At 56.5% G+C, this 15,909-nt stretch overlaps 1 protein-coding gene across 3 annotated transcripts in view; it reads left to right on the forward strand.

Annotated features, from left to right (window-relative positions):
* Tmem184b (transmembrane protein 184B) overlaps positions 1-15,909 on the forward strand; it is a 45,780-nt gene that overhangs the window by 26,268 nt on the left and 3,603 nt on the right. For 2 of the 3 annotated variants that reach the window (XM_071609477.1, XM_027932269.2), the window contains exons 3-8: positions 271-436; positions 9,926-10,016; positions 10,417-10,492; positions 13,059-13,150; positions 13,851-14,020; positions 14,453-14,647. In XM_071609477.1, coding sequence (XP_071465578.1) covers positions 271-436; positions 9,926-10,016; positions 10,417-10,492; positions 13,059-13,150; positions 13,851-14,020; positions 14,453-14,647 — 790 coding nt within the window. The other variant, XM_071609476.1, reaches the window with a different exon arrangement.

A 15,909-nucleotide genomic window follows, 5' to 3' on the forward strand; every position in this document is an offset into this window, starting at 1 on the left:
CCTCTGCATGTTTCCTGACAGCTTCATGCAGCCCCGTGGCTGCGTGATTCGTACAATGGATGTTTTGTCACCCGTATTTACCGAGCCTCTGAGGCTCTGAGTCAGTGACCTGAGTCAGGCCATAAAAGGAGTAAGGGCAAAGCCGGAAGTGAGACATGTTCCTGTCCTCCTGTCAGGTGCCTTCTCCCAAGGAGCAGGAGCAAGAGGGCGGGGGGCGGGGAGGACATGGTGACAGAGGGGTCTTGGCCAACCCTGTGCTTCTGCCTGCAGATCTACATGCACCTGCGCTGCTACAGCCGCCCCAACGAGCAGCGCTACATCGTGCGCATCCTCTTCATCGTCCCCATCTACGCCTTCGACTCCTGGCTCAGCCTCCTGTTCTTCACCAACGACCAGTACTACGTGTACTTCGGCACCATTCGTGACTGCTACGAGGGTGAGGGCAATAGGAGGGCAGGGATAGGAGGGAGGGCGTCAGACAGGCTGGGAGCTGGTGGGCCTGCTGGGGCCCTCTCTGAGGGGCACTGGCCCTCGTGAGGACTGGCTTGACTCACCCCTCACTTCCTTACCCACTTTGGGGTCAGCACGTGGTCAACGCATAGGTGGCAGCACACTGTGCACTTTGCTGCAGGGCTCCCAGAACCTGGGTGGCTGCCTGGAGCTGGGGCCTCGCCTGCATCTCTTTTCTCAGGTCTGGCATCTCCAGGTAGGGCAGGCGGCACTGGGGGGTCCTCTTGTGCATCGAGGCCTCAGGCAACCCCAGGTACAGGTGGCTGGGGTTCACCCAGTTATCTATGGCAAGTTGGTGGCACAGCTGGTCCTCCATCCCCATATGTCTTACTTTGGAGGACTTTGTCCCATGAGAGGCTCTAATGCACTTCCTGTTGTGGGCCTTGGTTCTATGCCTCCTGCATTGACCTCAGCCGTGGGCCAAGCTCTGGGTTGTGAGGAGGAAAGCCAGCCCTCACCCTCCCGGCCCTCTGGAATCGGTGGCCCCTAAGTAGTCACAACAAAGAGATGAGCAGGTTGCTATCCCTGGAAGAGAGGAGTTGTCCGACCAGACCAGGAGGTCATGGGGGGCGGGCGTGTGCAAGGGGTTGATCGTGACCAGAGAGAGGCGAGTGGCTGGAGAGAGGTTGTGCTGGGAGTAGGGACAGAGGTGGGGCCCACCCTGCAGGCTACAGAGAAGTTTAAAACCATGACACTTGGAGATTGCAGGTTAGAGCACTCTCACATGGAGGTGGTGAGGAGGGAAAGTCCAGAGGCCCCAAGACAGGTCATGGTCCGGTGGGCCCAGACCTGGCCATGAGCAGGCCAGCAGGGAGGGAAAGAGAGCTCCGAGTTCAAGATACCTGCTCTAGCGCCCACTGCCTACCCTCCTGGGCTGTGCAGAGGGCTCCCTGTGTCCGCCCGCTGGCTTGGGGCGAGCTGGCAGGGGTGGTTCCCGTGTATGCAGGCTGAGCGGGTCCATCCGTGCCCGGCAGCTGCTTGCTTTGCTGACCCTGGAAGGGTTGCTGTGACTGGGCTCTGTGAATGTTGGGGTGTAGCACGCTCAACCCCAAGCAGCTGGAGTCTTTCCTCCTGTCCCACGTGGAGCCTTGTGAATCCCCAGGGCTCACAGGACATGGAAATGCCTTTGAATGTGGCAAGGAAATGGAGGTGCCTACACAGCACCCTCCCTGCTGCGTCCCCCTCCACCTCCACACCTGCCCTCGCCCCCTCCTTTGCAGCCACATTGGCCTCTTTTCTAGCAAGAACGCATCAGGGGTTTTCTGTCCCTGTGCCATTTCCCTGGCACCTGGGAACCCGTTCCCCACCCCCCTGTGGCCTGCCCCCTCTCGCCCTACTCGCTCCCCCGTGGTTCAGCTGGAGAGGCTCCCGTGCTGCACGCTGCCAGCACCCCGACTGCCCTCCTCGGCCACACAGGTCACAGTCCTTGTTCATTCTCTGCCTCAGGAGACCCAGCCCCAGGAAAGCAGGCTCAGTCAGGTGTGTGGCCCAGGCCAGGTGGAGCCACGCACATGGGAAGTGTTATAAAATAATTATTTTGTATTGGTGCTGCGATGGAACGAAGGGCCTCGCCCTCGCTAAGCATGCGCTCTGCCACTGAGCGACACCCCCAGCCCACCCCATAACTTTTGAACAAAGAAGGGACTTTATTAACTGGTGGGGCCTCATTGATTCGCAGTGCTCCTGCCCCGTGCTTCCAGGAGAGAATGCGAAGGTATGCGGGGGCCCACCCCCAGCTGGACTAGGGCTCTAGCTGTGGCATCTGTTGTTCTTGGAGTCCCCAGGGGAACCTCTGGGACTGGGGCAGGGCCGAGAGTCCTTTTCCCTTAGGTGCCAGGTTCGCATGGGTGCCCTGGACAGCCTTCACCCAGAAGCAAAAGGCTGTTCCTGCCAAGGGGGACTAGTGAGACTAGACCCCCTTCTTGGCTGGCCCTGAAGTTGGAGTGTTTAGCAGAAGACAGGGGCACAGTCAGAGAACCTCTGCTTGGCCCTTGCTCTGTGTCCCAGAGGTGGTGGCAGATGGTTGTGGGCACCCCACTCCAGCAGCCTCTTTGTCCCTGTCCCCCATGCCCCTACCCTGCTGCCTGCCCTGGCCCACCTCCCAGCCCAAGAAGCCCTGGAAGCCTGTCCCCTGTTCAGCCATCCCCTAGCAACACTACTGTTCCTGCCTGGGCTCTCCCAGGGAGTCTTCCCACAGCAGGCAGCTACCCTGGACTTGACCAGCTCTTGGAGTCTGAGCCAGTGCGCCGGGCCTGGCCTACCTGTCCCTCCCGCACCTCCACACAGGTCTCTCCCCACCCCGTCCCTCTGTCTGTGTAGCTACCCCTTGAAACTTAGGCCTCCCACTTGTTTACCTTCCCCCTTCCACACCCTCTCCTCGGCACCCCAAGGCCTGCAAGGGGCCTGGGCCAGAGAACCCTTACCCCAGCCAGCCCATGCCAGGTCTGGGCATCACACAGTAGCCTCGAAACAAAACAAAAAGCTGATTAAAATCATGCCAAGCAAGGTGCTGAGCAACTCAGTGAGACCCTGTCTCTAAATAAAATTCAAAATGGGGCTGGGGATGTGGCTCAGTGGTCGAGTGCCCCTGAGTTCAATCCCTGGTACCAAAAAAACAAAACAAAAAAACCCCCCAAACAAACAACAACAAAAAATCACATGCTAAGAAGTTATTTTTGTTAAAGTAATACATGCATGTGGTTGAAACTCAAAACTGCCTCATCAGCTCCACACTTCAGGTTTACAGCGTTTTCAACTGTTTTGTTCTAGAATGACCTAACAGTGTCTTGTTTCTTGGTTTCCAGCTGGCTGTGGTGTTGGTAGTGCCCTGCTCTGTGGAAGGTCTTGCTGCAGGCGACCCCGCACCCCCACACACGTGTTCACATGCACTTTGCTTACCCTCATCTTTCAAAATGACTGTTGTGATTTTTTTTTCTTCTTTTTGTGATGTTGGGGTTTGAATCCAGGGCCGTGTGCATGCCAGGCAAGCACTCTACCAGCTGAGCTACAGCCCAGCCCTGTTGTGATTTTTTTTTTTTTTAATTCTGCATTGCATCATTATGTATCTCAATTTGTTTGCGGGGTTTTCCTTTGGGGACTGTTGGTCCTGCTTCTTAGTTTGCTCAGTGTTCTGTGTCTGCTGTCCACTTATTCCCAAGTGCACCCACTGAATTTTTAAAGACCAGCCCTGGCCCTGTACGCTGTTGGGCTTGTTGCACGGAACCTGTGGGCTCCGGCCTTTCCTAGCTGCATTGCTCCCTCTGCTGTGGGTGGACTGCTCACCCTCCGGCCTCCACTGCTTAGCGCTGCCCTGGTGCCATCACTCCCCATCTTCCTGGGACATGTGTTTGCTTCGGTGCTGTGTCACCTGTTCCCTGGATGCATTTCTCCCTTATTGGTTTGTTCTCTGATTTGAACGCATCCTCTGCGAGCTTCCTGAGGAAGAGGACACTTGGGAGTTCTCTTTTTTGAAATCTGAAAGTATCTTTATTATATTTTTGTGTGTTCCATGTGCAAGGAATACAATGCCAGATTGGAGCTGGGCATGATGATGCACTCCTTGTGATCCTAGCTACTCAGTAGGCTGAGACAGGAGGATCTCAAGTTCAAGGCCAATCTTGGCAATTTAGGGAGACCCTGCCTCAAAAATAAAAAGATAGACAGTGCTGGGGTTGTAGCTCAGTGGTAGAGGGCCCCTGGGTTCAATCCCCAGTATGGAAAAGAAAAAAAAAAAGTTGGAAATCATTGTGTCTTTGAATTTTGAAGGCGTGTTTTAGCTTCTGTTTATGTTTTTGTTTTGGTCTAGGGGATTGAACCCAAGGGCACTTTACAAACACTGAGCTATATCCCAGCCCTTTTTATTTTTAAATGTTTTTTATTTTGAGACAGGCTCTTGCTGAGTTGCTTAGGACCTGTCTAAATTGCTGAGGCTGGCTTTGAACTCATGATCCTCCTGCCTCAGCTTCTGGAGAGGCTGGGATTACAGGCATGCACCACCACGTCCTCTTTCTTCTCTATTCTTTGTAGAGGCCCCTGTTCCTGGCATGAGACAGAGTGTTCCTCTACTCTCTCTGGGGATGTCAGTTGCAGTTTTCTGCTGCTCCTGCATCACCTCTGTCTCCTGAGTTCTTTCATCTGGTTAGAAGCTCTCCTCAGATATCTCGTGTCTTGGCTATTTTTTGTATTGAGAATGAATCATCTAATTGCTGGGCCTCCCGATGGGGTGGCAGACCACGTGTCTTTCTTATGCAGCAGTGGGGCAGTTGGCACGTGCAGGCTTTTGATTCTGGGCCTGTTTCCCCAGAAAAGGCTACTCTTACTGCTTGGAAGGAAACAGGAGAGACGAAGTTATGGGTGCAGAGAAGGACCTTTGGGGCTCCTCAGCCTTCTTGTCCAGCCTTAGTTGTCCTCTTCTGCACGTCTCCCCATTACTGACCTCAGCTGGGCCAAGTTCTGTCTCAGTCCCTCTAGAAAGTGGCATTCAGTAGCTCCGTGGGGACCTGGCGCGCTTTCCAGTTTCCCTCTCCAAAGCCCCAGAGCTGCTCGCACGCCCAGGGCTGTTTTATGAAGTTCCTGGCTCCTCCCCTGCCCAGGTCAGTGACCTCAACATGTCATCCAGAGCTTCTGTTGATGTCTGTCACTAGTGGCCACCATTGCCATCTCCTTCTCCTTACAGGTCTGCCTTGCCCCTTGTTCTCATTTCCCTGTGCTTTGCGGGAGGAGGTGGGGATGTTGTCTGTGAACCTTGAGTTGGTAGCATAGGTAGCCTGCCCAGGTCCCCTGCTTGCTCTGTTGACCCCTCTGGTGAGGGCCACAGTCCACACAGCACTGGGTACACCATGGTCAGGGCGCAGGGGCTGAGAGGCGGGGCAGGAACCAGCCACCTGCGTGCATCTGCTATTGGATTGTGATTGGGGTGGGGAGTACCCCCTAAAGAGGACCTGAGGCGGACATGTGACTGCTGTGGTTGCCCTCTGCGGCCTGTTTTGTCACGAGTGTTATGTGACACAGTTTTATCACATGTTTGTCAGCACTTTAGCTCATTGTCACCGATAGAGTACACATCATCGAGCCTGTTAAACACCTGTGGAAACAGCTTCCAGTAGGCAGCAGACTTGCCCAAGATAATCCAGGGGCCAGACACCCCCTCCAGCCCTCCCACCCGCTACCCTCCGCCTCCGGATCCTGGGAGCTGCTCTGAGCCAGACTTGGCAAATATGGGGACAGGACCAGCTTCTCCCCTAGAGAAGTAGGAACTCTTGGTAGGGAAAAAAATTTTATTTATTTTATTTTTTTACTACTTTTCCAAATTTTCTTATTAGTGCCTTATAATTATACAGAGTAGGATTCATTTTGCCATATTTGTACAGGGCACATGACATAATCCGATCAATAGGCAAAGAGATTTTACATGTGTGAGAGGAACAGGTAGAGCATGGTGCTCTATTCACCCTGTTTCAAACTTGAGACAAACGGAGCTTCTGGTGTCTGGCCCAAGCGAGCCATCTCCCAGGTAGAGAGAGTGCAGCCGCTGAACAGCTGGGGGCCCCAAGTGCAGGCCCCCAAAGCCAAGGGTTGGTTTGCTGCCAGAGGACACTGCTTGGTAGTAGCTCCAGCTGGCCATGGCTGACGGCTGATGACGAAGCCGAGAAGGACAAGAATGCAGTGGATCTGGGTAGAGGAAGCCATTCAGAGGAATCTGTGGAAGAGAGAAGCCAGACACAGCACTGGGGGTGGTGAGAAGCACTGCTGGAGTGGTGCAGAGTCGGGGCACGTGCATAAGGGCAGGTCTCCTGCCTGCTGTGGGTGGCACACTGTACCTACCATTGCCTGTATCAGTCACCTGCCACTGAACGGGGTGAAGAATGTCCTGAGGCCCCGTGTACTCAGCAGAGGTGTCTGTCCATAGTGTTGAGAATGCAGTCTTTCAGGCTCGTCTTCCAGGGTCTGGAACCTGGCGGGCCCCATGGCTGTCTAGATCCCCAGTGTTCTGTGCAGCAGAGACAGCTGGGCCTGAGGCCAGCTGTGAGTGCTGAAGGGGTGCAGAGGAGGTTAGCCTGCAGTGGCCCAGCGTGCCCAAGGCCATCAGGTGGGCACACAGTGCATGGCACCCAGTGTTGCCCGCGAGTATTCACTGAGTGATTGGCCGGATGTGCCTGCAGCTGCTGGCAGAAAAGCCTGAAGGGTACTTCCTAGCGGTTCTGATTCTCCCTGTTGAGCTGTTGGTTAGCAGGGTCTCCAGCTGGGAGCACAGTTTTCTCTTGGGGTACAACTTCCTGTCCAGGCTACTCCAGGCTTGAGAAGCTGCTGTGAAAACAGGAAGTCTTGGATTTTGGAGTTGGAAGGGACCCTGTTATACTGTCTGTACCGAGGGACTCCTGCCTCTGATGCACGCTCCTATTGGCAAAAGCTCTCAAAATAAAAACTAAAACAGTCTGGGGATGAAGCTCAGTGGTAAAGCACCCCTGGTTAAAACCCTGTACAAAAAAAAGAAAAAAATTTCCCCATTAAGCTTAAGTCCATCTGGGATCTGCCCTGGGGCCATATAAGGCCTGTTTGGCCTGGTGGCTGGGTGCTTGTCATTTGCATGAAGAGAAAGGCCCTTCGTCTTCTCTCCAGTCCTCAAGACCCCAGTCCAACCCTTGTTTCATCTCTGTCCTGGTCCTTCTCTTCTGATCACCTTTGTCTCTAGCTCAGGATTTGCTGGCTAGAATGGAGCAGAAATTTGCAGTTGAGGGCCCAGAAAAGGATAGAGGAAAAACATGCCTGACCTGCGGGTCTCTTGTCACTAACATGCTTCAGGGCCTCTCGCGGAGCCTGGGCAGGGCTCTGGTGGGTGATTAGGGAAGCACCGGGCCATTTTGTAACTTGGGAACCTCTCCAGGGGCCAGAATTGGAACCGTGGTCTTCAGGGGGATGGGCGACAAGCCTGCTGCTGAGTACTTTGTTCCTGGTTGAGTCTCTCTCGTGTCCAGGCCACTGGATTGCTTGCTGTTTCTGGAATGTTCGTGGAGGGTCCATTTTAGGCACTGTTGCTGGAACGTTGGGGATGGTGTTCTGTGCAGTTCCGTTATTTCCTACGAAGGGGCTGGGTTTGTCCAGATGGCAGCAGGCCTTGGTTTGGGTTGGTTGAGTCATATCCAAGGAAATTGTATGGTCTCCTTTCTCTAAGAATCAGTGAGTCTGTTATTGAGTCACTAATGATTCTTTAAAGGAAACTGTCAGCAAATTGGTATTTTACAGACGAGCTGGCCCTGGGGCACCTTTAAAAGGTCAAGAATCTTGAACTAAGAGATGTATGAAATTCAGTGATTCTGACCGGCTGGGTGCAGAGCTGGCTATGATCAGGTGGCCCCACCCTGGCCTCAGGAGGGTGCTCGTGCCCCTCATGACACAGGAAGGGACCTGAGCTCATGCCAAGCTCCTCTCAGGAGCAGATTGCAGGGATGGCCTTGCCTGGGAGGGGCCAGATGACCCCAGGTCCCTGTGGCTTGTCTTGAGGGTCCACCTTGGGGGAGGTGGGCTTTCCAGCCTGCCAGAGGACGCGCTCCACAGCTGGGCCCTGGGGACCACTCAGGGTGGAACTTGCAGGTGGAAACTGAGTTCCATCCGAGTTGCAAGCCCTCTGCTCTGTGTGGGAAGAGGGACAGTCACAGTAAGGTTAGTGCTGTGGGCTGTGTCTATGCAGAGTGCTGCTTGGAGTCTGGAGCCCTGGATAAAGGGCCCCGAATATACACCTTTCTGACTTGCTGAAGGACTTCTGCCTAAAAACATATCACCAGGGTTTTCCGTGCTTTAGTCAAGGCAGGTGAGTGTTTCTTCCATGCCTGGTGTGTGCTAAGCATTGAGCCTGCATCCTGAGCAAGGACGCCCCCTTTCAGGAGTCATGACCTGTGAGGCTGGTTGGTGACTTACTTTCTCTCTCTCTCTTTTTCTTTCTTTCAACATTGAGACATGCATTTATTTTCCATATTATCAGCCATGGGGCATGGCCTGATTATGTGTGGCTAAGTCTTGTATCTTCTCAGGAAAACAGATTTTTTTTTTTCTGGGGCTGGGGATCAACCCAGGGCCTCAAGTGTGCTAGGCGCATGCTCGGCTGCACCCTAACCCTGCATACCATTTTTAAGTGACATGGCATCCCGTGCAGAACTGCAGTGTTTGGTCACAGCATCAACAGCTTTGGTTGCACAGTGCCACGAGCCATCTCAGGACTGACCTGTGCTATGAGCCATCTTAGGAGTGACCTGTGCCAGTAGGTGGGTGTTATGCCCACTGTGGGAAATTCTGGGAAGTGTCTGCTGATTCAGTTCAGTGGAGGGAGTGTGAGACTCCATGTTGGTCCCCAGAGACTTCAGAGCTGGGGTCAGGGTCCTAGGAGTGCAGAGAGGAAGCGCCCCCCCAGGCAGTGGGAGCTGAGAGCACAAAGATGCCAGAGGGTGAGGACCCGCTCTGGGGTGAGAATGGCCTTCAGCGCTACTGGGAGGTGTGGGAGCGGCAGGGATCCCGTCAGCACAAGCTGGGTGGCACGGGGGCCTCAGGGACTGTGCTGCAGAGGTGATGGGGCCAAATGGGCAGGAGCCCTCTGGCTGCCCTTGTCCTCTTGCCTCATGCTCTAGGTCTTGGCTGCTGCCGTCCTCATTGCTTTTCTGGGTGCCTTCCCTTGGTGGCGCCCTCTGCAGGGCCCGCTGGCTCCTCCTCCTGCTCTCCTTCCAGGTGAGGCACACCTGAGAGCCCTGGCCGCACACCCCTCTGTCTGCAGCCGCACATTTCCATCTACTTTTCCCAGGCCATCGCTCACCCATGAAGATTTCAGGTCTCTATGGTGACGTTGCGCTGTGTCCCACTTCAGAAGGAGCCTACCAAGTTTCCCAGGTTGCGCCCTGCCGCCTGCGCAGCTGTCCTGTGCAGTCAGAGAGTGCAGAGCTGGGCACGCATCAGGCCACCCGGGCACATGGCCGGATGGAGGTTCTCCTCTCCCTCTTTGTTTACAGTGTCTCTTGAGATCCCAGCAGCATTGTGTTGTAAAAGTGTGACACACAAATAGACTGGTGAACCAAACTAGTAGATAACTAGCGAGCGACACCATTTCGCCCAGAATGTACACACGCCAGCCCTCAGCCCTTTGGCACTCGCCCTCCGCTCCCTGTGCCATCCTGGATTTATGGTTGTCGCTCTGTGCCTTTCTTTAGGGTATTACCACAGTGTAGGTGCCACTGAGACACTGGGGATAAATGGCACCCAATTTTAGACTCTCCCATTTAGACGGTGCTAACCTGCGGCCTCTGGGGCAGTCTCGTGTCCCACGGCTCCTCCCTGTTGGCTGTGGCTCTTTCGTTTTCGGTTGCTGTGTAAATTTCGCCAGCTGCCTGCCCGCTCTGCTGGGCTGAGTGGTTTTTCTGGACACTCTCCGCAGCCTTGGTCATCTATAACTTCCTGAGCCTGTGCTATGAATACCTCGGGGGAGAGAGCTCCATCATGGCGGAGATCCGAGGGAAGCCCATTGAGTGAGTAGAGTCTCCCTGGAGCCCCGCGCCTGGGCCTGGCTTCTTCAGGCTGTCCTGGTGTCAGCTGGACACAGACATCTCTCCCACACTCCTGAGCAAACCCCTTCCTTAGGACTCTTGGGAAGGTCTCGTGGCTCGTCTCTTCTCTTCCTGTCGCCCTTCCTTTCCTGTCTGTCTCTGGTGGTTTTAATTCTGTGCTTCCTGAGTTGGTTTCTCAGCTGAGGGCCAAGGCAGCCCTCTTCCCTCACCACCTGCTGCTCCTGCAGAGGCTGAGCTATGCTCCCCCTTGGGTTTGTGCTGTCCCAGCTCCATGCCCCCAGCTTGTCTGATGGCGGGGAGGATGGCTGCCCAGCCCCACCTTTCCCCACTCACCAGCCCCGTCTGTGCTTCTCTCTCCCAGGTCCAGCTGTATGTACGGCACTTGCTGCCTCTGGGGAAAGACCTACTCCATTGGATTCCTGCGCTTCTGCAAACAGGTGTGTGTGTGGCAGCCGCCTGGGTCTGGAGGTGCGGGCTGGGGACCAGAAGCCAGGCCTGTGCCCTGGAGGGAGGCCCCTGCTGTAGGCTGCCCTGGGCCCCACCTGCGGGGTCCTGCCAGGTGCCCGACTCTAGCCCTAACCTGTTTGGGAGGCACCGGGTGAGTAGCATGTGCTCAGATGGACAGTGACCTGCATCCTGGGGTTTTCTGGTACAGCTCTGGATAAGAGCAGGTGGTCGGTCTCAAACTCTTGCTCATTTTGACCAAGTCTTGATGTGTGAGACTCAGAGAAAACTCATCCATTGTGGCTGGCTCTGGAGGATATTGGCGTTAAAGACACATGACAGACAGACCCGCGTGGCTCCCTTCTCCCTCCTGTCCAGTGACTTCCGGTTTTCTCACTGCCCTCCCTGGGGCCCAGAGTAGCCTGGAGGAAGACATGTGGTGGTGTCCTTCAGTGCTAGGCCCAGGTCTCTAACTACTCACGTTTGACTTCCAGCTTCTCCTCAGACTGTGAGACCTCAGATAATCTACTTAACCTCTCTGTGCTTTAGTTTGCTCCTCTGTAAAGTAGACATAACAACACTTATCTCCAGGGGTGATGGTAAGGAACAGGTGAGGTAATGGATCTGCCTTTACCATAGTACTGGCTCATTCAGGGAGGTAGAACCTGAGGTGACACATCCAGTCTTCATTGGTTTGGCCCTGGTCTCCACAGGGCCCCTGCCTGTCCCTTCAGCATCACCGAGTAAGTCACAGGGAAAATGAAACCCACGGCCAAGTCATCGTGGCCTGCCTGAGGGCTGGCCCTTCTGCTCGCTTCTGTGCAGGGTCCAGGCCCAGCGTGGCATACCACAAAGCTTCCACCGGTCAAGCCAAGTGTGCAGCTCAGCTTCCAGGCCTTCCTTCTCCAGGGTGTTTCTGAAACCAGATTCTCACCATTAGGCTGCAGGGAAGGAGCAGAGCTGCCAGCCTGGGTGGGGTGTTCCGGCTGTTTACAGCAGGTTCAGCTGCCCAGGCCCAGGTCCAGCTGTGACTCAGCCTCGTTTGAAGTTCTGTCGTCCACACATTGTTGTGAATGGTTCCCCAGCCTGTGTGCTCAGATGCTCTGCTCTCCTCCTGGAGGAGGTGGGAGAGGTAGGATGAGAAAGAATGGTGAAGCCTCTGGTCCCTTTCTCACACCCAGAGCTGCTGCGAGGGGGCCTGAGTGTCCTGCAGCAGCCCAGTGTCTGACTCTTCTCGAGTGCTTGCCAAAAGTAGATTTCCAGACCACCAGCCACCCCTCCCACGGGACAGGTGTGTGGTGGTGCCAGCCTGGCCTGTGTTGCAGGCTTCCTGGTGACTGCGATGTCCAGCATGGCCCGGGAATCTGCCCTGACCCAGGTGTGGTTGGGCAGTGGCTCTGGGCCTGCCGACTCAGTTTCCGGTGCTTCTGCGGCCACGCCAGCTGCTCTGTGCCTCAGTTTCCCTTCTGTGACGGGGGATGCTGTGGTCTCACATCACAGGGAGGCACCACCCAGCAGCTCCCCATGCACATTTGGTGGGAACCGCTCTCCCCTTTCCCCAAAGGGTGTGGGTCCCACTTCCTCTGGGCCAGGTTCAGGGCCAGAAGAGTTCTGTGGGGTTTTCTGACAGCTCTGCCATCAGGGTCACCTGCACTCTGCTGGGCAGCCCCAGTGCAAGCTGCCCGGGGCCCCTCAGACTGGAACGGGTCCTGGGGACAGGAGCGGGTTCTGCAGCAGCTCATGCTGCCCCAGCTCCTTGTACCCCCTGACACCTCCCTAGCTCAGCCTTGATGACCAGAGCTCCAGCCACCTCCACGAGAGGCCCCATGCTTGGGCTGACTTGCTCTCAGGAGACTGGTGATTCTCGGTTCTGGGGTACAGTGTCCTGTGTGAGAGTTGTGGAAGCCTGCAGAGGGTGTTGCCGAGCTCTGGGGGGGCACTCCCAGAGTCCTCACTCCCCAGCAGTGATCCTGCATTGTGGGGCTGGTCACCTCCCTTGTCGCAGGGAGGCAGCACTAGGTCAGATCTGCCACTGCAGCAAGCAGTCAGCCTGGCCTGCACGGACTCGGCCTTCAGACTCCAGAGCCCACGTCTGGGCAGCCGCTTCCTCACCTGCTGCCCCGCAGTCCGCCACCCGCCCAGCCTGACAGAAACCCTGGCCTTGGGCCCAGTGTGGGACAGGGAACCAGCCAGGAGCTCTAGAGCTCCCGGCCCAGCCCCCGCCCCAGCCTCCTCTCCCCAGATCTCGTGCCTGCGCTTGTCCACTCTGCCCTGGGCTTGTGCATGAGCTGCTCCCTCTGCCTGGTATGGAGCTGCCCCTGTTGTCGCTGGCCACCTTCCTGATGGTCCCTCATCGTCGCTGGGGCTCCCCTGGCCTTCCTTCCCCATGCCTGTCTCCTCACAGGGTCTCTTTGGGTTGTCATTGTCTCTTGCTTATTCTGCTCCTGTAGCCAGCAGTCCCCTTGGGGACCTGCGTGCCCCCCCCAGTGTTTGTCACAGGCCTGCCCGAGGAGGAGTCTGGCACACTCACTGTTCGCTGCCTCCTTTCTCTCCCCACAGGCCACGCTGCAGTTCTGCGTGGTGAAGCCGCTGATGGCCGTCAGCACCGTCATCCTCCAGGCCTTCGGCAAGTACCGGGACGGGGACTTCGAGTAAGCAGTGGGTCGTCCCTCCGGGTGTGTGGGAGGAATGCCAGTGCCCTGGTCTAGCAGGGTGCCTGTGCCCTTCCTGGGTTTCCAGGGCTGCTCTGAGCCCAGGCCTGGCAGTGCCCACCTTGAACTTGGCCTGACGCTGGCCGAGGAGTGAGCCTGCCCCTCAGTTATGTCCTCGCAGGCTGCATGGCTTCCCCAGGCGGAGCCGTGAAGGCCAGTGAGCACTCTGAAGGTGGGGGTGAGAGGGGAAGAGCCCGAGAGGCCAGCTTGAGCCCCAGGTTTCATGTGGGGCAGTGAAGGTGGCCCTGTGCTCGTCAGTGCTTCACACATACTGCCCGTGACCCAGCCACAGCCCCACCCAGGCAGGTGAGCGAACTGGGCTCAGAGCTGTACCCTGGTCACACAGCAAGCTTGGGGTCAACCACTTGGACACCACTGACTGGCTGTCAGTCTGTAGCCTCCAGCCTGACTCTGGTTTTCCTGCCAGTGTGTCCCAGCAGTGGGCCCAGACCTGGGACAGCACGGCACAGCAGAGGGAGCAGGCCGACCAGCACCGTGGGCGCACAGCCCTGTCCCACTTGGGATGCGTGCCCTTGACTGCCATCCCTCCCTCCTGCAGCTCACTGCACTCTGGGGAGGGGTGCGGGGGTCACGTGTGGCAGGGCAGGTTGGTCCCAACCAGAATGTGCCCGCTCTGCAGCGTCACCAGCGGCTACCTTTATGTGACCATCATCTACAACATCTCGGTCAGCCTGGCCCTCTACGCCCTCTTCCTCTTCTACTTCGCCACCCGGGAGCTGCTCAGCCCCTACAGCCCTGTGCTCAAGTTCTTCATGGTCAAGTCCGTCATCTTCCTCTCCTTCTGGCAAGGTCAGCTCCCTCCAGCTTCATGAGGCCCCTGCCTCTGAGCCCCTTTCCACCGTCCCTGCGATTGGGTCCTAGGGTTGTGGAGCTCAGGCCACAGGGCTGTCCTAGGTGGTCCCAGCCTGGGACTCAGGGAGCCTGGCCCATGGGGCGCTCTCTGCACCCTCCAGGGCTTTTTAGAGAAGCTTTGGGAAGCTCCGGCAGAGCTAATTCATGGATGGAGGACCCCAGGGACCCCGTGTAATGGATGTCTCAGTCACCTCTTTTAGGTGACTGGCAAGGAGCTGGGAGAGTGGCTTTCTGGAGGCCTTGGCTTTGTGTCACCAACCCTGTCCTGCAGCCATGCTCCCTTACCACTGTAGTGGGCCTGAGGGTGTCTGGGGGTGTGTGGGAGAGGGGCCTGAAAGTCCTCACGGGCCAGGTGGCGCCTCCCCTCAGGTATGCTGCTGGCCATCCTGGAAAAGTGTGGCGCCATCCCCAAGATCCACTCGGCCCGCGTGTCGGTGGGCGAGGGCACCGTCGCCGCTGGCTACCAGGACTTCATCATCTGCGTGGAGATGTTCTTCGCAGCCCTGGCGTTGCGACACGCCTTCACCTACAAGGCCTATGCTGACAAGAGGCTGGACGCTCAAGGTAGGAGCCAGGGTCTGGGGGTGACTCTAGTGGGGGAAAGGAGCCAGGGTCTGGGGTGACTCTAGTGGGGGGAGCAGAGTTCCAGAGCACCTGCCATCCTCCAGTGCCCTGCAGGGGCGAACCCCAGTGGGAAAAGGGCCTCAGAGGTTGGGGAGAGGGGATGGCAGGACCAGGAGAGACCCCTCCCCATCGCTGGCACTACTGATATGGTCCTGGAAGCTAAGCTCACCTGTCCCTTGGAGTAGGTCCCAGTGTGGACACAGGGATGACGGGAAAGACTGGCAGGAGACTGAATAGGCAGATCCCCAGGCTCCCGATGGCCAGGCCTTGCTTCTCTGTTGTCCTCCACTTCTATCCTCTTTAAATTTCTTTTTTTTTTTTCTTTCTTTTTTTGGTTGGGGCTTGGGTACCAGGGATTGAACGCAGGGGCACTCTACCACTGAGCCACATCCCCAGTCCTATTTTTTGTATTTTATTTAGAGACAGGGTCTCACTGAGTTACTTAGCACCTGGCTTTTTGCTGAGGCTGGCTCCTGAGCCACTGGGATTACAGGCCTCTTTAAATTTCTTTAAAAACAAAATACCGTGCTTACTCCTAAGAAACAGGTGGTGTGAGGTCTGACAGCTTTCTCTTTACACCTGCTGATCTCCTAGTTGGAAGGTGGTAGCAGACTCACCCCCTGTGCCAAGAAGGTCTGGAGCCCTCTAACCCCGTGCCTGCCCCACACTCTGTCTGGGGCAGCACTTGCCTTAGAGCTCCTTGGTGACTGGATAAGCAGTGGGCTGGGAGGATGGGGACCTGTTTCAGGAGAAGGAGGAGGTGGCAGGGCGAGGAGAGGGAGCCTCTCAGCCCAGGTCCTCCCCGTCGCTGCCCTGCTTGGAAAGAGCACTGAAACTCCTCTGCTGGACTTTGTCCTGCGGGCACTCCTGCCGCTGGGCTCTCAATCACTCTTCAGTCTTTGGTCACACTGTCCAACTCTCTGCCAACTGGGAGGCCCCCTCCTATTTCCCCTCCAGACCCCCATTTTTACCCCCAAAGTGGGGAGGATCTTACAGATGCCCACCCAGCACTGAGGGCCTTGTCCCTTGGACCTGGTCTGGCAGAGCCTATATCCATGGGAATGCTACCTGGGGCCTGGGGCCTGGAGCCTGGGACTGTCCCCAGAGCAGGCAGGGCTGTAGTGGAGAACCATTTCCATACCTTGGGCTCTGCAGAGGCTTCCTACCGCCAGCCTGGGCATCCTGCGCTCGTTGTCCCCTCA

This window comes from Marmota flaviventris, chromosome 3 (assembly GCF_047511675.1).
Source record: "Marmota flaviventris isolate mMarFla1 chromosome 3, mMarFla1.hap1, whole genome shotgun sequence".
NCBI classification, from domain to species: domain Eukaryota; kingdom Metazoa; phylum Chordata; class Mammalia; order Rodentia; family Sciuridae; genus Marmota; species Marmota flaviventris.